Source organism: Ascaphus truei, chromosome 5 (genome assembly GCF_040206685.1).
Source record: "Ascaphus truei isolate aAscTru1 chromosome 5, aAscTru1.hap1, whole genome shotgun sequence".
Lineage (NCBI taxonomy): Eukaryota > Metazoa > Chordata > Amphibia > Anura > Ascaphidae > Ascaphus > Ascaphus truei.
The window spans coordinates 140825469-140846664 of NC_134487.1; the positions used below are offsets into that span (position 1 = coordinate 140825469).

General features: G+C 48.0%; 1 protein-coding gene across 1 annotated transcript in view; it reads left to right on the forward strand.

The window, feature by feature from the left end:
• Window positions 1–21196, forward strand: part of SH3PXD2B (SH3 and PX domains 2B) — a 133278-nt gene that overhangs the window by 14881 nt on the left and 97201 nt on the right. The window contains exon 2 of the mRNA XM_075600984.1: window positions 4934–5014. Coding sequence (XP_075457099.1) covers window positions 4934–5014 — 81 coding nt within the window. The remainder of the gene's footprint in view (window positions 1–4933; window positions 5015–21196) is intronic.

A 21196-nucleotide genomic window follows, 5' to 3' on the forward strand; every position in this document is an offset into this window, starting at 1 on the left:
CACTCTCTGTTCCTGTCTCTGTCTCACACTCTCTGTCCCTGTCTCTGTCTCACACTCTCTGTCCCTGTCTCTCTCTCTCTCTCTCTCTCTCTCTCTCTCTCTCTCTCTCTCTCTCTCTCTGTCTCTCTCACACTCTCTGTCTCTGTCTCTCTCTCACACTCTGTCTCTGTCTCTCTCACACTCTCTGTTTCTGTCTCTCTCTCTCTCTCACACTCTGTCTCTCTCTCTCTCTCTCTCTCTCTCACACTCTGTCTCTGTCTCTCTCTCTCTCTCACACACTCTCTGTCTCTGTCTCTCTCTCTCTCTCGCTCTCTGTCTCACACTCTCTGTCTCTGTCTCTCTCTCTCTCTCTCTCTCTCTCACACATTCTCTTGTCTCTCTCTCTCTCTCTCTCACACTCTCTGTTTCTGTCTCTGTCTCTCTCTCTCTCTCTCACACTCTGTCTCTGTCTCTCTCTCACACTCTCTCTCACACTCTGTCTCTGTCTCTCTCTCACACTCTCTGTCTCTGTCTCTCTCTCTCACACTCTCTGTCTCTGTCTCTCACACTCAGACACTCACATACACAGGGGAAATCAGAACGGGGGGTGAATCGGAGCAGGGGGGCCAAGGGAGAAGCAAGAAAGGCATGGAGCAGTACTCACCACGTGCTCCATGCAGGAAGAGGCGGGCCTTGCTTTGCAAGCTCGTATAGAGCTTGCTGCGGGCCCAAAAAAAATCCTGGCAGCGTGCCAACATGCTGCCTGGAGCATCGCGAGCACGCTAAATCCTGTCAGCCCGTGGTGATGGGATTTATCGAGGTGCACGGACGCGCAGGGGCCCCGGGCCCCCTGACTACAGGACCTGGGACGCCAGTACCCCCTGCCGCCAACAGAAATCGTGGGGCCCGGGACAAACATTTTAAGCAGGCCCCCCCCGTGCCAGCGGTATTGCCTGCCGCCATGCCCCCATTTCACACCTCACGAGCCCCCATCCCATGTATTTCTCTCCTTTCTGTCTCACCCTCCCGCCTCGCATGTATTTCTCTCCCCTGCTTCCCACTCTTACTCCCTCTTTTCCTCACTCACCCCCTCTCTCCTCTCCCTCCCTCTCTCCTCTCCCTCCCTCTCTCCTCTCCCTCTGTCAATTACCCCACGCTCACTCATTCCGTCTCTGCCCCCCCCCCCCCCCACAAGATATATATCAAATAACCCTTGTTCCCGGCTGCTGGCGGCGCCCCTCTAGCCAAGCCACGGTGCACCAGGGTGCCGCTGCGCACAGTTTGGGAACCACTGCCCTAATGTATGTTAAAAAACAACACAGATTTTCTCTGTTTTATTCATAACTGACGCCACCCACTCACAGATCTATAACTCAACACATGTGTGTTGGTGTGTGCGTGTGTTTAGCTGGTTACACGGAGTAGTAAATGTGATGTAGTCACAAGGACATTTCAAACGTTTATTTTATTTTTCCAGAGAACACAATGTTTGGGGGGGTAGCGGCCTCTTCGACAGGTGCAGTAACAGCTGTCACCCCACCTGATGAAGTCTCCAGCATAGGGGGAAGTGGCTTCACAGCATATTGAGTAAGGTCTTTAACGCTCTCTCACGCTCTTATATGTAGGGAGTAATTGTTGAAAAAGCCTAGAACTGCTTTGCTTTTCTTATTTAATTTTTTTAAAGGTTGTGTCCCTATCAGTATTTACAAAGCCCATGCAATGCCAAGACACCTGGTGGTGCCCAGAGGCACCGTACAGCCCATACAGGTAGATGGGCCGTAAGGTGTTTTCCAGCACAGCTTAGTAAACACGGGCCTCAAACTTTAACCCATTCTCTGCCACAGGGGCCCTTCTGGCAGGAAATTAACTAAATTTAATCCACAAGTGCTACCCTACCTAACCTTCCAAAAGTAACAAGGCAACATTTTTATGTGATTTTAAGAGTGCTACAAATTGTCAACGATATTCGACTTTGAAAGTTTCGATACCCCCAAAAAACATACAGTACTAAGTTACGGGATGTATATATTACAATATCTCTCTTTCTTTTTACATTTGTGAAAATGTTTTACCTCTCTCATCTCCCCCCCCCCCCCCCAAAATGCACATCTCTGCAAGTGCTTTGATATGAAAGGCCTGTTTAGAATTTACCAAATGTCCCCCTTCCCCAATAGTGACTGTACTTCCCAGCGCCTGTGACATTGATCTTTTCCCTTTTTTGTGGCACTGTCTAACCTCTCCCACTGCTCTCTATAGCCGGTTCTGGGGGGTAAGATAGGCGCTTGGCTCTGCTTTTCTGACCACTCTGGAAGTGTTTAAACAGGGATTATGAAAAATATACAAATCCTGCCATGAACTGCACCAGCTACCTAGGCCTACATTTAATACACAAACAGGGACTTGGATATATGCATTTGCTACACTTTCAGTGTACTATTGATCATTTACAGCAGCTGTTCAGGTTTCTGTCCTTGGGCTGCAAATGAACACGCTGCACAAAAAAAGTAATGCGTTCTTTTATTATAAGTTGGGGGTATTTGACGTGCCATATAAACTCAACAGGGTAGTCATTATACCATGGTAGGTTGTAGATGAGGGATATTATCCCAATATTCAGGGCTCAGCTGTCCTAGGAGCATATATGAGTACTCAGAATAATAATAGTATGTAACCAAGACACCAGAGCATGTATAAGTGCTATAGGAGACTCGGATGATATAAACATAGGAGTGTACTAGTTACGCTGGACGGCTAACACAGATCTCTATATATACCATAAAGGTCCTGTATAAACCCCAGCAAAACAAAGGTACATACCATATCAAACAATCAATGTGAGGAACTCCCTTGAATAGCAGCTCGGTCCTTGATAAGTGGGTGCGTCACGCCAGACGTAATTGAAGAAAGAGTAGTCCCATAGGGTCCAGTGGCGGAGCACAGCCATGCAAACAGTGGGGGCTGCAGACCAGTTTTGGATATTAAAAGAGTTTATAAAGTGGTCAAACGGAGTACATGGTAACTCTGACGCGTTTCGGGACCTGCGTCCCTCCGCCACTGGACCCTATGGGACTACTCTTTCTTCATTATACCATGGTATATGTATACACACAATTGATATACAGAAGTGCATTTGCTGGGGATACTTAGAAGTTTATATTTTCTCTAACTTGGAATGGTCTAGAGATTTTATGCAATTATATAGTGAAGTAACCGCACTGGAAAATGTTGCCTTCCAAAGATGCAATGTCATTCGTTATAGTAGTCTTAAATGTTAAGCTATGTTTGGTTATCTGCACTATGGTGTAGGGTTAAGCAATGCTCTGCTTCTCTCTAGCAGTAAATGGACTTGGTAATACAGCTCATGTATCTGTATCAGTTGGCATTTTAATGACTTGCAGGAGTTTCTTGCATTATAGTTGAGCAATTCCCTACAGGGGTTTTCAAGGGAAGGATTACGTAAGCAAGGCTCTTAGGAGGGTTAACCAATGTGCTTCAATCAAGTGTAATGCTCTGCCGATCACCGCGCCGAATGGGTTAAATGAGTGGACATTCGCTAAGTTTTGCAAATGAAAGACACATTAGCTGTGCAGGGTTTCTTTAGGACTAAGGCCAGTGATGATATAATTCTGCAAAGCCTTCGTTCACTTGGGGAATTAAGCAGAACAGAGCTACTTGATTACATGATGTCATCTGGCAATACTGCAGGGACTTAAAAGGAAAAAGTGTTCCAGGTTGTGCTTAGCGGCAGTGATGTCCTGCGGCTTGACTGAGAGAGGCACATGATCTGTAAAGGCTCCAGCTTCTCGTTGAATTATTGGGGTACAATCTAATTTCTTTTTAGATTGTAAGCTTTCTTTTTTTAAATTTATTTTTTAAACAGGATACTGGTCTACCTGCTATTGCCCCAGTGTGTGTGTTAGCGGGATATTTTTGTATGCTATTTAAAACAATATCATTTTGAACATTGCCAACACATTCTGCAGAACCATGCAATGTGTCTGATAATAACAGAGGGCTCTTTTCATTACTTCTTAGCTATCTTTTTTATACCATAGGAACCTGATGCTTTTTATGTGGCTACTGACACTTATTTTCTCTAATCAGTCCAGAAAAGCCCACTTTCAAGGGCAGTTTTATGTGCTAACGATGACTTCAGGGAGTAAAGATCTTATTGATGTCTATGATTGATGCTAAAAGAGACAGATTCGTTAAATGATCTGAAAGTCGGTGAGGCCTGACAGACCAGCAAACAGAGTGGAGACATTTGGGTTCCTGCAGATATATATCCATACATTCCATGGTTTCCTGTTGATCTGTCTCTGTAGATCTTACGCCATTGCCCAAGTGCTCAAATATCTTGATTAAAGTGGGGAGTGGGGAAATTGGAGGATGTGTCCATTAAAATGTTTTCTCTAATCAGAATTGCTCAGTTGCCTTAGTTCTGACTGGTGTACCATTATCGAAACAAGATACCTTCATTCCGAATGTCTATTGGAGTAAAAGTCTTTAGATGTGTTGGTGACACAATTTGGAGCCATACCATGAGAGGTCTGAGTTCAATTCCCCTCTTTTATGTGCTGCTATTCTTCCACTCACTCTGCTGCTCGTATGACATGTTTTAACCACACTGAAATGAAATCATCAAGTTGTACATCTAAGTAGCAAATATTGTCATGTATTGTTATTCTGACAGGTAACATTTCTTTTGTCAGGATCCTAAAAAAAAAAAAAAAAAAATTCTTCTGATTTTTGTTGGAAATTATTTACCTAATTTATGGGCAGATTTACTTGATTTACAGATTGGCTTGAATGGAAGCTTCAGCCGGATCGGTTTCGTTAGCCGGCAACAGGCCTTTGTGAATAACCCTTTAGTGCTGAATTACTGTAACCTGGGTATGATCCATTCTGCTCTCTGAATAAGCTGTGACTGTTCTTTCTTTCTTCCCCTGCACAGGCGTACATTATTAAGGTCACGTGGTCAAATGGCTCCTCCGAGGTCATCTACAGAAGATACAGCAAGTTCTTCGATTTGCAGGTGAGAGGATTTATGGGACAGAAAAGCAGACCTGAGATATATTTATGCAGTGCTAGCTTTGAGTAGGGAAAGGTGACCAAAAAAGCTCGGGCCCGCCGTATTTATGAGGCTGCCTTCACTTAAAGGCCTATCCAAACCAGTCCATTTATTTTGCTGTTAACACGGCACGTAGTGGAAGAATTCACACTCGTGAGGGATTGAAACAACATTTCCTATCCCTGAAGGAACAGGATTGACCATGTTCTCTTCAGGGAGGTAAACTTGAAAGATTAGCATTATGTTTATTGGAGACAGAATGTAAGAGTATTTGATACCTGAATGCTTTACCTGAATGTGCCGGGCCTCCGTTCTTGCCTTGTCTGGCAGCATCTCCTCCCGACATCTGATCTCCCAGTATTTCCCTATTTATGGTCCTGTCATTATGGCTCCGACGTCAAATGGCGTCGTGTTGCCATGACAAAGGGGTGCCATGTGGCATCACATTGTGATGGCAACACAACGCCATTTGACATTGCGGAGCCATACTGATGGGGGGAGATGCCGGGAGGAAAAGGTCAGAGTTACAGAGGCCCTGTGCTCTCCCTCCGGTTATCGGTTTAATTGCTGTGGGGGAGAGCGCGGGCCTTTGTAATCATGGGACTCCGTGCAGTGGCACTGACTCGTCAAGCCAGCCCTACACCAACAGGTCAGGTTTTCAGGATGTCCCTGCTTCAGCACAGATGTGAACCACTGATTGAGCCACCTCTGCTGAAGCAGGGATATCATGGAAACCTGACCTGTTGGTGACCCTTGAGGACTCGAGATGCCCACCCCTGGCAAACTGAAGTTGGTGAGTAGTGGTCATCCAGGACTATTTTCATGCTTTGTTGAACAGGTGTAGTAAGTTCTCAGATGGGTTTTGAAGTTAGAGAAAGGGCTCAACGGATATTTCAGGGAAGGGAGTTCTGGAAGTAGAGGGCAGCATGAGAGCTATAGTGACAGAGGGTAGAGAGAAGACAGGCCTGAACAGAGCCGAGGGAGAGAGTAGGGAAGACAAAAGCTGAAATATCCATAGGGGCAGAGGAGTAGAGAGCCTTGAAAGAGCGAGAGCATTTTGTAGCCAACGCAGAGTTTTGTAGGGGGTCAACATAATTTTTACGGAGGAAAAAAGAGGAAATTGATTTGAGGGGAGATTGAGGTTATCCTCGCAGCAGTATTTTGTATAGTTTAAAAGCTGTAAGAGAGGGAGGCCGGTAATACGAATGTTGCAGTAATGCAGACGGGAGAGAATGTGGGCATGCATTAACATTCTGGTAGTAGAGAAAAGATACTTTAGCAATGCTACCAAGAAAGAAGCTGCAAGATTTAGCAATATTATTTGGGAAGGTAAATGAAAGGGTCAAATATTGATACCTAAACAATGGGCTTGGGGAACTGCTGTAGTACTAGACATGAGATGGTTTCAGAGATCCATACATATGTGGAATATGTGAAGCTTTTCAAACCCTCCAGATAGTTATGGATGTATGGATGTGTGATATTAGTATATCAATACAGATACACACGGCGGCTGTTTTGACCTTTTTAAAACTACAATGCTAGACCAATGTTTTCAAGGTTCATTCACATTATTGCTCTATTCAGATGAAGCATTCTTTCGCTCTATCTTAGAAGTGTCTGATTGTCATAGTAAGATCTGTGTTTCTTTCCTTTAATTACATCAGTTGGAGGGCATTGGCTGAAATGAAGACAAAAAAATAAACCCTGAAATAGTATATAACGTGGATTTCTATAAATGGCTGCAACACACGACAGAGCGTACGTGTGTGCATAGATGTCATGATTTATCCATGCCTCTAGCTAGATCCCTCTCCACATTCCATATAACCACACCAGGCACTTCTTGGGAGGAAAAAACGGTCACAGCTTTATTCATAACAACATTAAAGGCAACATAAATATACAATTTATCCCAACTAGAGACCGAGCCAGATTTCTCCACTACCATCCACCAAGAACTCTATGCAAACCCTCGGCTCATGCTCATTTCACCGGCATCAGGGCACAGAGCCCTATGGAAGATCACCACCATTCCAGTTGCCTAAGCCGAGAATGATACCGCCTTCACACCAAAACACCATACAGAAGGTCACCACCATTCCGGCCGCCTAAGCCTGGAATGATACCGCCTTCCCTAAATGTCCACTTACGAAGGTCTGACCTTCTGCTAGGAGCCAATACTGACTGAGCCTCCCTCCCTTGTGTGAACACTACTTGCAAGCTGCCACCAGCCTCACTGAACCCCATCCTCTCTAAACCAGCCTTTCAGCCCCCCTTGAAAGTCCACGTGTCTCACTGCTTTACCCCCTAGATCCATCACGAATGCCATCATCGCCATATTGACTTTTTTCTTAGAGCTATCAACAACCCCACCACCACATCCTAGGTGACACCTCTGACCACACCGAAAACATGGGCCTAAATCTCGCCACTAACTGCGATGTGTCCTGCATTAGATCCAATGACTGGGCCAATGCCAAATCATTCTCCCCCACATGCACCAATATTATGTCAGGAGGGGCCCTTCCCCTCTCCCTATGCAACATATCAGGAAGCATTTAATCTCACCTCATGCCCTACTGCCAACCCACAGCATCCTGGCCACGTTTTCCCACTTCCCTGCCCAGTGCACATGAGTCCCCGCACAGCCAGCCTCCCAGAGGGGCTTCACCTGAACAAAACACAAATACCAAAAAATCAACCACTAACTCTTATAACAGGTTAGACACGGTCTAACATAATCTTGAAAATTCCCCGATGACCACCACCTGCTCAATTCTTTAATAGCTGCCTCCCCCTAGGACCAATCTAGTGGCTTCAAAGGCCACACGAATCCTGAAGAACCTTTACCCTTGCCTGGGACCACCTAACGCACCCTGCACCTGCTCTCCCTGCCCCCCCCCCCTCCTTTGAGCCAGCACCCCCTGCCCTATCCCTGTATTTGACCCACTCTCCCACCCCTCAATGTCCATCCATACCTGGGGGAGAGGTGACCACCCCATCATCCGCACTCCTTAAAATGCCTTTCCCTCATCTGAGTCTCCTTCCCTTTCTGATACATGCTCCTTGCCCCCCCCCCTTAACCATCCACCCTCCTCTGTGTTGACTTGCCTGCCTGTCCCTTCGAGGCCAGCCTGTTCCTCTTCTGCACCTTCCTAGCGCCCCTTGCTGTTCCCTTCGCCCTCCTGAGCTGATGGGCTCAGCGGAGGCTGGGAGCGCCACTGCCCCAGCCTTTTCCTGCTGCGGGCCCTGCTCCTCTGCTGCCTTGGGCAGCTGCATCATCCTGCCTGCCCCTCGCTTTGTCCCTTGTGATCTTACGAGCTGGGGTGCACCAAGCCATGCCCCCACTCAAGCTCCTCGTACTGCAGCCTCTTCCTGCTCTGCTGACTGCCCTGGGCCCAGGTACCTCTAGACCTCCCCAGCCTGTGCTGCTGCTAGGGCCTGCGCTGCAGCCCGCTGCCTCGCCTCCATGCTGCCGGGCATTACCCCCCACACTTTTTTTTTTTCTCTCTATACAATCTTCTACTGTTGTGGTTGTTTTGACCATTTCTACTTTACCATTTTGTCCGATCATCCTTTTTTATGGGCGATTTGACTCATTTGATGACCTGTTATGAAACGCGTTGGACTTGCCTCTGAAGGATCCGTAGTGCTGATTCAACCCGGAAGTGAGTGCTTCGCCTGTGTAATTCACTGCAAGCAGCCCGGGGGTCTGTCTCCAGCCCCGTTGGAACCAAGTATTTACAAAACAGACGACCACCGAGCCTCGTAAGCGTAACCTGCACATGGATTCCTGAAGGAAAACATTCTACTTCAGATAAGCTGTTTTATATTTAACATTGTGAGTAGGATCCGCTCGTCCATATGTTTTACTTGCTGTGTATTAAAGCGATATTGCACCACGAAGAGTTTTTTCTTTTGCACCTATTCCAGATGCCACACAATTTGAAGATTAGAGGATTCTTTCTAAGGAGCAACTTTTGGTCTGTGTGGTGCAGATTTTTGCCATATACAGTTTTTTTCCAATAAATATTCTTTTATCATAGTTTTTTGCATTGACTTTACTGGACTATACATTGTTCATAGACGTTAGCTTGTCTATTCAGGAGGTAGCGCTGGTTTACTGTTGGGTGTTTCAGTTTCTCTATTTGAGAGAAGTCATTTCCCTGCATTTGTTTGCTTGTATATATTCATTGTACTGGTCCTCTTTAGACTTGCATCCTGTTCTCTTTTCTTCCGTTCTATTGAGTTTCTTTATATAGATATCTATCTTCCTCTTCTCGCACTGTATGCTATGAGATCGTGGTGAATAGCAGGTTGCAAACCTGTCTGAGATATGTGAATGTGCTCACATGTGATATTTGCTGTACAGTGGAGGGTTTGTGTTGATATTTTTTTTTTGCTTACCATAACATAATGACATAAATGTGTAATGGGCCAGTAAATGATGCCAATTGACTGTATATTTTGTGCGTGTGTCTGTCCACTTCCTCAGATACTATTTCTTGTTGTCAAACATCACAGCATCCTGTGCTTTTAGTCACTCGGACATGGTAAGTGTTCTGTGGACTTTCCAAACTGAGCGTGACCTTAACGCCTTCACCAGTGGAGAAGTTTGCAGAGACTGTCCAGGTTTCCTGCTAAAATAGGGTTACTTCCTTTCTTAACATCTAACCACAGAATCCGGTATGTAGGTGGTCCAAGTGCCTATTTATTCCATCAGTGCACGGAGTATAGCCGTGCAGTTCTGTGCTCTGTAGTTGGTGTCTTCGTTCTTTGTCTTTATGAAAGGGGCCTCACTGCTTTACTCTGCTATTATCCTCCTACACGTTTCCGACCTTCTCTTTAAAATTGATACTGTCCACAAGGAAGTATTTTTACTTCACGAAACCACAAAATTCATTATTAGGTCTGCATTTAAATGGGCTGTCACGTACGGCACACCTGTGAGCGTGTGACCTGCATATGGAACATGTGTAACACTCGGCCTGTCCACAAGCCAGACGAGACCCCGGGACTGAGGTGGAAAGGACAAATACCACACACCTAACAGTAAAGGGGGCGCGGCCGGAGTGTGGTAGTAGCATAGCTGGTCCAGGGAACAAAAATAGAAAGCGTTCAGTACTTGCCAACTCCGGCGTAGAAGGGTTAAGTCCGTAAGCCAATGGTCAGGTGAGGGGAGAGCAGCAGTGGTAGAGTGTCCGTAAGCCTGGGTCGAGGAGTGGAGAGAGCTGCGTAGTAGGGGTCCGTTTGTCGAGTCCAAGGGATATAGAAGACAGCGAGGTAGAGAGTCCAAAGCCAAATCCAAGGGGTTCCAGAGAGCAGCGTGGTCAAGTCCAAAGCCAAGGTCGAAATCCAGGGAGGTCAGCAGAGTATCCAGGAACAGGAACTGAAACACAAGAGAGCCAAGCAGAAGCAGACAGCACCAAGGTTCAGAAGCTATGCAGAGCAAAGAGGGAATGGAGAGACCAGGCTAAATAGTGGGCTGGAACCTATCAGGGGAAAGGGAGGAGCGGAGGTGCGGTCTAGGGGTTAGACCTGATAGGAGAGATAAGCCTGGGGGCAGACCTGATGGAGCTGGGGCGGGAAAGTGCGCCGGAATGGAAGAGGCGGGACCAGGCTCCGAGCGCCAGTAAATAGAGGCCTGGGTCCGCGCGCCCGTAAGGGTGACGCGCGCGACCCGGAAGTGAGGAGACAGCTGCGGGGGAGATGCCGATGGCCGGGGAACGCCGCCGGGGGTTAGAGGCAGTGGGGGAAAAGGGTAAGGAAGCGCCGAGAGCGGGAGTCCCCGCAGCGCGGGTCCTTACAACAAGGCTTAATACACAGCTACAATGCGTCCCACTTTCACCTTCTGCAAAGGTCCCTCAATCCGTCCCAATATACCATCGTCATGTACAGCACACAAGTGAGCACGAGACTTAGAAATGCAACCAGGGTTAATACACATGGCTATTCTAGCCAACTTACCTTTCTCCTGCGCAAGGTACTTTCAATTAGTTAATATTTACCCCTTACTCGATATGCAATCGTATCAATCCGCTGCCACCACCCCAGAAATATGCAAATAAAATATGTAATTAATATATATATCTGTCAGGGTCTAAGGTCCCTGTTTATTAAAGAAAACTGCACTTAACACACCTGTTGCAGAAAAAATAAACTTTACTCTCTACAAATCGTTTCTTAAATTAAAAGGATAAATCAAAGAGAACTCCCATACGTTGCCATACATCATTGGTCCTTTTCCAGAGAGGTCACTGGAAGAGAATTCACATGTTCTGATCTCAAAACACACACCTGTTGAATTCTTATTTTCATATTATCTTAGTGAGACTTTTGTACTATTTCTTCCCCCATTGAAACTGTCACGCCTGTATGCCTGCAGACCTGGCAAGACCCCAGTACTGAGGTGGGAACGGTATTACACCACACACCCACAGCAGTGGGAGCAAGCCCGGAGTGTGGTATAGCGTTGCTGGGCCTGTAGAAAGAGTGGTTAACGGTACTTGCAACGTCTGTTGGTGTAAGCGTAAGAATGGTCGTGTCCGTGTGCCAATGTCCAGGGGTCCAGAGAGTTGAGTCGTCAGGGTACAAAGCCAGGTCCAAGGATTCCAGAGGTCAGCAAGGTAGAGTTCGTAGCAAGGTTCTAAGGCTAAGGCCCCGCTCCCAGAGTCAGCGCGCCCGCACTGCAGACAGGCGGTGCGCTGACATACACAGACCGCGATATGCGGTCTGTAGGGAGCGGGAGGTGGGCGGGAGTGGGAGGGAGTGGGAGGTTTGACAGGGAGGGGGGGCATGGCTTGAGCAGAGGGATCCGCTACTCTCCCCCCCCCCCCTCCCTCCACGGACTCGGGCAGGAGCTGCTGATGGTAAGTATTAAACACACACACGCAGGCACTCATACATACACACACACACACACACACAGGCAGGCACTCACGCACTCATACACACACTCATATACACACACACAGGCAGGCACTCACACACTCATATACACACACACACACACACACAGACAGAGGCAGGCACTCACGCACACACACAGACAGGCACGCACGCTTTCACTCCACACTCCTCCGCGCTCCCCGATGCCTCTCCTCCTCCCGAAGCCTCCCCTCCCCATTGGCTCACAGCCACACCACGTGACACATCAACGCTAGACATCACCATTTTCTTGTGTCCCCTAGCGGCTGACGCGCCACAGCGTGTAGTGCTCTGTGCCGCCAGGGGGGACCGGGACTGGCTCAGCAGGATTCCGCTGCTGGTGGGGAACTCGCGACATTGCCGCCCGCGCCAACGAGCGCAGCGGGACCGAGGCCTAAGGGGTACAGAGAGCAGGGTAGTCCAGGACAAGCAGGGGTCAAAGCCAGGGAAATCCAAAGTAAACACAGGAGCAGGGTACAGCAGGGACACAGAGGGAGCACAGCATAGGTCAGCACACACAGGGAAACAGGAACTATGCAGAGCGACGATAGAGAGGACAGACAGGGATTATAAAGGGAGACACACCAATAGGAGAGAGGGGAGGAGCAGAGAGAAACGTGGGAGACAACAGGGATAGGTCAGGGAGAGAAGAGGAGGAGACAGAAGGGGCAGTCAGGGGAATGGCCTGTAGGGACTGGGAGGAGGAGTTAGGAACGTGGCAGGCCCAAGAAAAGGAGCGTGTGTGCGTGCCCTCTGTAAGCTGAGGGTGCGCGTGCACAGGCTGCGACAGGGAGATGGCCCGTAGGGACCGGAAGGAGGAACCAGAAGGGCGACAGAGCCCAGAAGAAGAGCGTGTGCGCGCGCCCTCTGCAAGCTGAGGGAGCGTGCGCACAGGCCGCGCCGCAGGTACCCCGATGGAGGGAGGCAGAGGAGCGGACGGAGCCGCCAGGGAAGGTGAGGTACTGGCCGCGGGCATAGCGGGTGTCGGGGAGCGTCACTGCATGGGCTCGGGGACCGCGCGAGACCTGCGGGGCATGCGCTGTGGCAGTGGGGTAGAGAGGGAGGTAGACGGAGCGGGACAGGAGTGGGAAAGGGTAGAGGGATTGGAAGGAGATGGGACAGAGGTAGAGAAAGAAGGGGAAGGAATCCCCTGAATCGTCACAGAAACAACATAAACCCACCCCTGCTGTATATCAGCTTGACCTTTTACGATGAAAAAAAACCTTTCTTGATGTTTAAAGTCTGCTTAAATACAGTGTATAGAAAGACCTCATCTTAATTTCTCTAATACTTAGACACAATGCAAACCGTTATGTACTTGCATCGAAAATTTGACAGCCTATTTTTGCAGGAGCAACAGTTATCTGTGTTTTGCACCCCTTAATCATGAACAGTGTGGTATGATTTGATTCATCTTATTGCAACGAGGGCAAATATGTACCAGGTTCTTATACAGAATAGGCGTCATCACATGATGGCCTCATTGTTGATAAAGTCCTCCAACTATAAGTGGTGACCTTTTCACCGCTCTCTGATGCGCAGGCGGGTATCTGAAGAATGTTACCGTTTTCTTTAAGGCTGACAGCCCAGGGTATGGCTATCGTCCCCAGTCTCCTAAACCACACACAATTTACTTTTAGTGGCCATCAGTGATAGCCCACTTAACCCTTCCCCCCCAATTAAACCCTCTTTGTAGATCAGCACAGACACAATTTCTTGTATTTTTAACACAAACTGTAACCACATTAACCCCAAGCACCAGATTGATTAAAATACTTAATATTCCCTGCCATTATTACATTAGCAATAACCACTATACATATATAGTTAGGTTTCATGAACAAATACAGCACCACAGCGGTTGACTTCCATTATAAGAATACCTCTTTTTCTCTCTCTGTCTCCTGTGAAAGTGACCTGGGGTTGTCATGGTATCTGAATTATTGGGCCAATAAAACAACGAAAATAGAAAAGGTTTATAAATTGTGACTTGTGATCGTGTACAAATGTACCAAAGATTTGACCTGATCTCTATGCTAACTTCAAAAGGGGCACCATAAAATTGTGAGCTTTATGGCCAGCAGACAAAAAGGTGACAAAGGGCACTCGCCATTTCCTTACAGATTTTAACATGTATGATATATAGTGTAATTCACAAGGATGAAAAAATATAGATTTGGGACCAACAGAAATACAGACACTTAACATGACGGTGTCTGGGTTGCGTATGTGCGATATTTATCCCTTTCAAAACTAGAAGTAGCCCTGTCAATGTCCAGGTGTGCATTACAATCATATAAACGCAATGGTGAGCATTATTCTAGGGTTTATACGGAGAGAGTTCTAAAGTATTTTATACTCTGATTCATTTGGGTTTAAAATCATCCTCTTCCGGCTTTGTCACGAAAGGTTGAGGAGTGCGAGATAACACACCCAGAAAAGGCTGGCCTGTTCGTGTCACAGGGGAAAGTTTTTTAAGCATAAAAACAATGCGTTTGAGCAGCAAAGGGACAATTCAACAAAGGGGGTGTGCTTTATCCATAATACGTGAGTTCACATACAGTACCTTCAACTTCAAGACCTCTGAAGGGATCTAATATTGTTAATTGGTAACACACAGGTTCTTTTGTTTTTATTATTTTAGTTACTGAAGCTGTCTGCATATAAATATTGCATATCTTTGTAACCTTCCTTTTCTGTAAACAAGCCCTGTGTACCACTTTATCTTATACTATATTTGTGAAAGCACTGTATGCCTGTCTGCATGGCCTCTGTCCCTAGGGGAAATCTCATTGGTCCCTAAGCCCGCCCGCCCCAGCACACCTCTCATTGGCCTGAGGCGGAGTGACGGGCCAAAGGACACACAACACACACACACACACACACACACACACACGCTCACAGTGTTAGCAGCACATCTCCCGGTCTCTTACCCGCCGGTCCCGGAGGCTCCGCCTCTTCCTCCCCGAACATCAGGCTGAAATCCAAGTCATCATGACCCGCGCGCACCTCCTCCACTCCCCGTGTCTCCCGGTTTCCCGCGCTCACCCCCCCCCCCGGCGCCGCTACAGTCAGTGGGGGAGCGGAGCGAGCGCCCGGGACACAGCGGGGGACTGTCACCTCCCCACGGCTCTCACCACACATAGGCCACTCCCTCACCCGGCGCTCTCGCTCACCCCCCCACCCACACACACAGAGCACGCACTGTGCGTCTCTCCCCTCACACAGGGCGCTCCTCCGGCTGTCTCCGCCACCTCCCCGCGAAAGGCACAGCACCTCCTCACCGGAGCATCTCAGCCTCTCCGCTGAGGAGCCCGAGGTGGAGGAGGAGGAGGGCGGCCGGTACCCGTAGGAAGAGGAGCGCGGCCGTGTGCAAGGTGAGTAAACGCAGGGGAATGGGTTATTTAACGCGTCCAAGACTCACCCTGCCCTTTGCCCCCCCTACCCTCCCTGCCCTTTGCCCCCCTGCCCTTTGCCCCCCTGCCCTTTGCCCCCTCTGCCCTTTGCCCCCCCTGCCCTTTGCCCCCCCTGCCCTTTGCCCCCCCTGCCCTTTGCCCCCCCTGCCCTTTGCCCCCTGCCCCCCTGCCCTTCCTCCCCCTGCCCTTTGCCCCCCTGCCATTCCTCCCCCTGCCCTTTGCCCCCTGCCCTCCCTCCCCCTGCCTTCCTCCCTCTGCCCCCCTGCCCGCCCTCCCCCTGCCCATTGCCCCCCTTGCCCTCCCTCCCCCTGCCCATTGTCCCCCCCCTCCCTGCCCTTTGCCCCCCCCTCCCTGCCCTTTGCCCCCCCCCTCCCTGCCCTTTGCCCCCCCCCTCCCTGCCCTTTGCCCCCCCCCTCCCTGCCCTTTCCCCCCCCCCACCCTTCCACTCCATGCCCCCTGCCCTTCCACGCCCGGGCAACACCGGGTATATCAGCTAGTGTATATTAAATCTAAAATTGAATAAGTGATTGATACCATCTTCACAGCCTTGCACCCACTATATTATAACTCATAATTGTGTGAGTATTTGTACCAAAACTACAGGTCAAATTCTGGGAGCAGCATAGTTGATTAATTACACTTCTTTATTGCTGTAAAATTTAATTACTACTGTCTTTGGGCTCTAGTTGAACCTAATACATTTTTGAAGAGATTAGTTACATTTTTGGACACATTTGACTACATTAGGTTTTTGGGTTAATTACAATTTTTTCAAGGAAATAGGTGACCAAGGACTCTTGAGTGTAAGTCCTTAAATTATTTTTGGTGGGAGCAGTGTAATTGAAGTGTAGTGTCATGGTTTTTGGGAAGTTATTGCTCATTTTTAGTACCTTGGAGGTGAGTCAGCTGGATAGCTGTTGTCACCCTTCTAACCCCAGACCCTGGCTAAATTTCCACACGCGCATGTTGTGTTCCTGCACTCTGAACGCCTGTGAAGGAAATCTCACACTCTCGCAGACTTCCTTCACTACAAATTTATGCTATCCTGTTTCAACTCTGTCTTTTCTCAAGCTAAACAAACCAACTTTTCTTCACTAATCAACACGCACAAGTCTAGCCCATACGACTCTTCTCTGTCTTTAACTCCCTACTCAGACCATCCTCTGCAGCCTGTTCTTCTTCCTCCATCTCACCTCAGGGCTTTGCCGACTATTTCAAGTAAAAGTGGAATCCATACGTCAGGACATCCACTGTATCCTCCTCCCAACCTTCACCTCTTCCTAACTCTCCTCCTGCCTTCCTTGACTCTTTCTGCTGTCACAGAGGAGGATGTGTCATTGCTGATCTCCTCTTCTCCCTCTACCATCTGTATTCTTGACCCCATTCCCTTCCATCTTCTAAAACCTCTGGCTCGCACACATTTTTAACTCCTCCCTCTACTCTGGTATCTTTCCCTCCTCCTTCAAACATGCAACAGTTAGACCATTACTCAAAAACCGTAAGCTTGACCCTACCTGTCTTTCCAACTATCATCCCGTCTCCCTCCTGCCTTTTGCCTCTAAACTACTTGAACGTCTTGTATTCTCTCACTTGCTCCATTTTCTCATCACCTATTTTCTCCTAGACCATATACAATCTGGCTTCCGCACTACTCACTCCACTGAAACAGCCTCACTAAAATAACTAATGACCTCCATGCTGTCAAATACCGAGGTCAATATACTCTGCTCATATTACTCGACCTCTCTGCAGCATTTGATACTGTGGATCACCCTCTTCTCCTTCATATTCTCCATACTCTTGGTATTCGCAACAAAGTTCTATCCTGGATCTCCTCTTACCTCTCCCATCATACTTTGTATCTCTTGCTAACACCTTCTCCTCCATTGATCTTTCTGTGGGGGTACCTCAGGGCTCTGTCCTGGGACGTCTTCTCTTTACTCACTTTCTCTAGGTGACCTAATAACATCTCTTGGGTTCAAATATCACCTCTATGTTGATGACACACAAATGTACTTTTCAATCCCTGACCTTACACCTGCTGTAAAGACCTAAGTTTCTGAATGTGTCTCTGCTATATCATCCTGGACGGCCCTCCGTCGACTTAATCTTAACATGACAAAAACAGAGTTCCTCATACTTCCTCCCAAACTTGGCAATACTACCTCTTTCCACATTACTTTTGGAAGTACTATCATTCACCCAGTAGCACAAGCGCGCTGCCTTGGGGTCACACTCGACTCCTATTTCACATTCTCCTCTCACATTCAGAAGGTAGTTAAAACCTGGCGTTTTTTCCTCCTCAATATTACAAAGAAACGCCTTTTCCTCTGTTGCGTTCGGTAAAATACCTGCTGGTCTTCTCGTGTTATAGTGGTTTTGCTGCCAAGCAATTAACAGACACATTTGCTATGTGGTGGTGCTGCTTCAGAAGACCTCCCTTGGTACTTACTGGAAGACCTCCTGCCGTTCAGTGTCTAACAAAGTAACACCATTTGTTTAAATATGGTACTATAGGTATTTTTAATGTTTTTTTATTAAGGGGAATAAAATATTGGGCATAGGTCCTTCTTCCTTTTTTTTAAATGTAATATATATATATATATATATATATATATATATATATATATATATATATATATATATCTCTTACTTAAATTTTCTGGTTTTACCTTAAAAACCTTCAACGGTGCATCTCCACGTTTGTCGCAAATGGTTTAATTGTTAAGCTGAACTGTGAAAGCAGAAAATATTTGCTTTTATTAGGTGATAGGTAGGGATTCATACCCAATTTATTAAGCAAAATCTGGAGCCACTCCAAATGTTGCTCGTTCATTGCCCCTTTCTATGTAGTTTTAGGAAAATAGGTGTCTGGAATAAGGGAGAAAATCGATCATTTTTTTCAGAACATGATTTGACCAGACAATTGCAGAATTATATTTCTTTTTAGGGAGAGAGGTAAATCTGAGGCATGTTGTATACAGCAAAATCCTTTTTGGTCTGGTTAATTGTGCACATTTGATGTCAGAAGAGCCTGCACTGCATTGTAAAGGGATTAATTACAAGGCATTCGTGGCTCATACATTGTATGATATTAAGTAAGAGGGTCTTCCGGTTTCCTACTGCTTCAGCTTTTAGAGAGATGGTTACCTGAAGAGATCCTTGCTGATAAAGTATTTTTGTTGGAATTATCCCCCCTCCAGGGGGAGGAACAACAAACTGTTGGATTGGTGCCTTTAGTTCCTAACACTAGTCTAGAGACCTGATGGCTTCAATTAAGGATTAACTGTACTTTTATGCAACTTCAGGAAAACTGACAGTACAGTATAGAACTATAAAGAAATTACATCTGGACTCTTTCTACACATAACACGGTTAATTCCCGGGATGGTGCCTTGTACTGACAGCCAGCTCTGCATCATTGCGTTTTGACTAGTAATTATATTCACAGTAATTACTTATTAATTACAGAAATTTGCTGTGAAAGTATCTAAAGGTAAGCCAGTGACCCATTACAGATCAGTAAATCCTAAAATGTATTTCCCTCCCAGTTTCTATTTTATTATTATTATTATACATGGTATAATTAATGACCTGCTCTCTACTGAGACACAGAGATCCTTGTGCTATTGTCCCATGGTAAATAATTTCCTTACCTACCAAATCACGCGTGCAGTTTTTCATTCAAAAGAAATTGGCTTTATATTTAAAATATCCCTCTTCATTTATTTCCTAGACGAGAAATATTGTATAATCCTTTCTAAAATTACATCCAGAAGGCTCTGCCCTATTTCTTATTTCAGACTTTATGAAATTGGGTACAGCACCATGTGGTCACAGTTTGAAAAAATATCACCAGACTTAAACCAGTTGCATATTATGTACTAGCTGATATACCCGGCGTTGCCCGGCAGTACATTTTCCCGCTCTCCCTCTGTCTCCGCTCCCCTCCCCCGTTCCTAGCTTTATTTGCCCCCCCCCCTTCCCAGCTCGGTTCCCCCCCGTTAAGCTCCGTTCCCCCCCGGGACACTTTACATCAGTCTTTCCCCCCTGTACCAGACGGCACTCCCCCCCCCCTGCACCCCACATCACTCTCCCCCCCCTGCACCCCACATCACTCTCCCCCCCCTGCACCCCACATCACTCTCCCCCCCCTGCACCCCACATCACTCTCCCCCCCCCTGCACCCCACATCACTCTCCCCCCCCCTGCACCCCACATCACTGTCCCCCCCCTGCGGCCCTCATCACTCTCCCTCCCCTGTCCCCGGTGGTTGTCCCCCCCCTGTCCCCTGCGCTTGTTTTCCCACCCCCCTCTCTCCGGCGCTGGGGTCACCTTGTCCCCGGCACTCCTTCCCCCCCCCCTTTGCCCCCCCCCCGGTCCTGCGGGTGAGGAGGAGAAGGCGGCGCTCCGCAAATCTTCCCGACGCTTGTCCCCCCTCCCTCACCTCGGTCTCCGGCGCACGTGACCGTTCACCCACCTCACCCTGGTCGGTGGCGGTCGGCGTCCCATCCCGCGGGGTGAGGAGGAGAACAGCAGAGTGGCTGTGTGCGTGTGGAGCGGCTTTGAGCGGTGAGTGTTGTGGGCTTAGCGTTATTCTGTCCCGCTGCTTGTCGTCCCCCCCCTCACCTCGGTCCCTGGCACGAAGGGCCTGTGGGTAGGCCGTTAGTCAGAGGCTCCCCCGGCGCCACCCACCCCAAACACACCACCACAGCCCTCCTGCTGTGCTGGAGGCTGCACGCGCGGGGGGAACCTGCGCACCCGCCCCCCGATTACGGCCGGAGCCCCCACCGGCCATGTGGGAGACACGTGCTCCCACCCGAGCACACTTACCCTGGCGCCAAACCACCACCGACCACCTGCATCGAGCGGGAGGGGATCAAGCGGCCGCCGCAGCGGCCGCACCAACGGCTCCTAGTGATCACACTCTCCCCATCAACCGCCAGGCCCAACCGGACAACGGGACTCCGGGTAAGGGACCCACCGTGCCGAATTATTTCGGGCACCGGGAGAGGGAGGGTGGGGGGGGTGGAAGTTGAGGTGCTGTGTGTGTGTGTGTGTTCGCCAATGAGAGGTGTGCGGGGGCGGGCGGGCCAAGGGACCAATGAGATTACGGATTAGGGACAGTGCAGACAGAGAAACATACAATGCTTTCAGAAATGTATAGTAAGATGAATCAGTGTGTAGGACAATACTTTGGGGGCAAAAGTGTAACTTTCCTACACCATGCCATTTACTCCTGTATGTATGTGTGTTTTTGCTCCTCAGAAAGTGACTCCAGGCCAGTTAATACTTTCCTCTCAGGATTGGAGTGAGGATCACAGTGGGCACTGATGTTGTCAGACTTAACGGTCACACTGCCAGGGGGTAGGGGAAGGGTATCCTTGGCATAACCGGGCATTTGGAAATCTGTGGTGGATCCCAATCGGAAGAACCGACCCGTTCGCAGGAAGCTGCTGCATTTTGCTTTTCATGCCGCGGCTTTGAGGACCTTAAATCTGCCTACGTTTGAATCTGCGAGTGATGAGACGACTTCATTCCATTCTTAATTGAGCCTGTTTCCCCCTGTTTCGAAGGCAAATTCAGACTAATTTTCAGGAGTATTTTATGGCGTGTTCTGTTTTTTGCATTCAGTTCTCCCCTAATTGGATACTGTATCGGCATGGTAATTTTACTTTTGCAAGTCCCAGCAGGTTTTATACATTTTTTTTTATACGAAGCTGACAAGCTGCCTGTGCAAAATACTAAATAACCAAAGAGAAATATCAGTGTTATGTGTCGTCCATTTTATGGCTCGTGA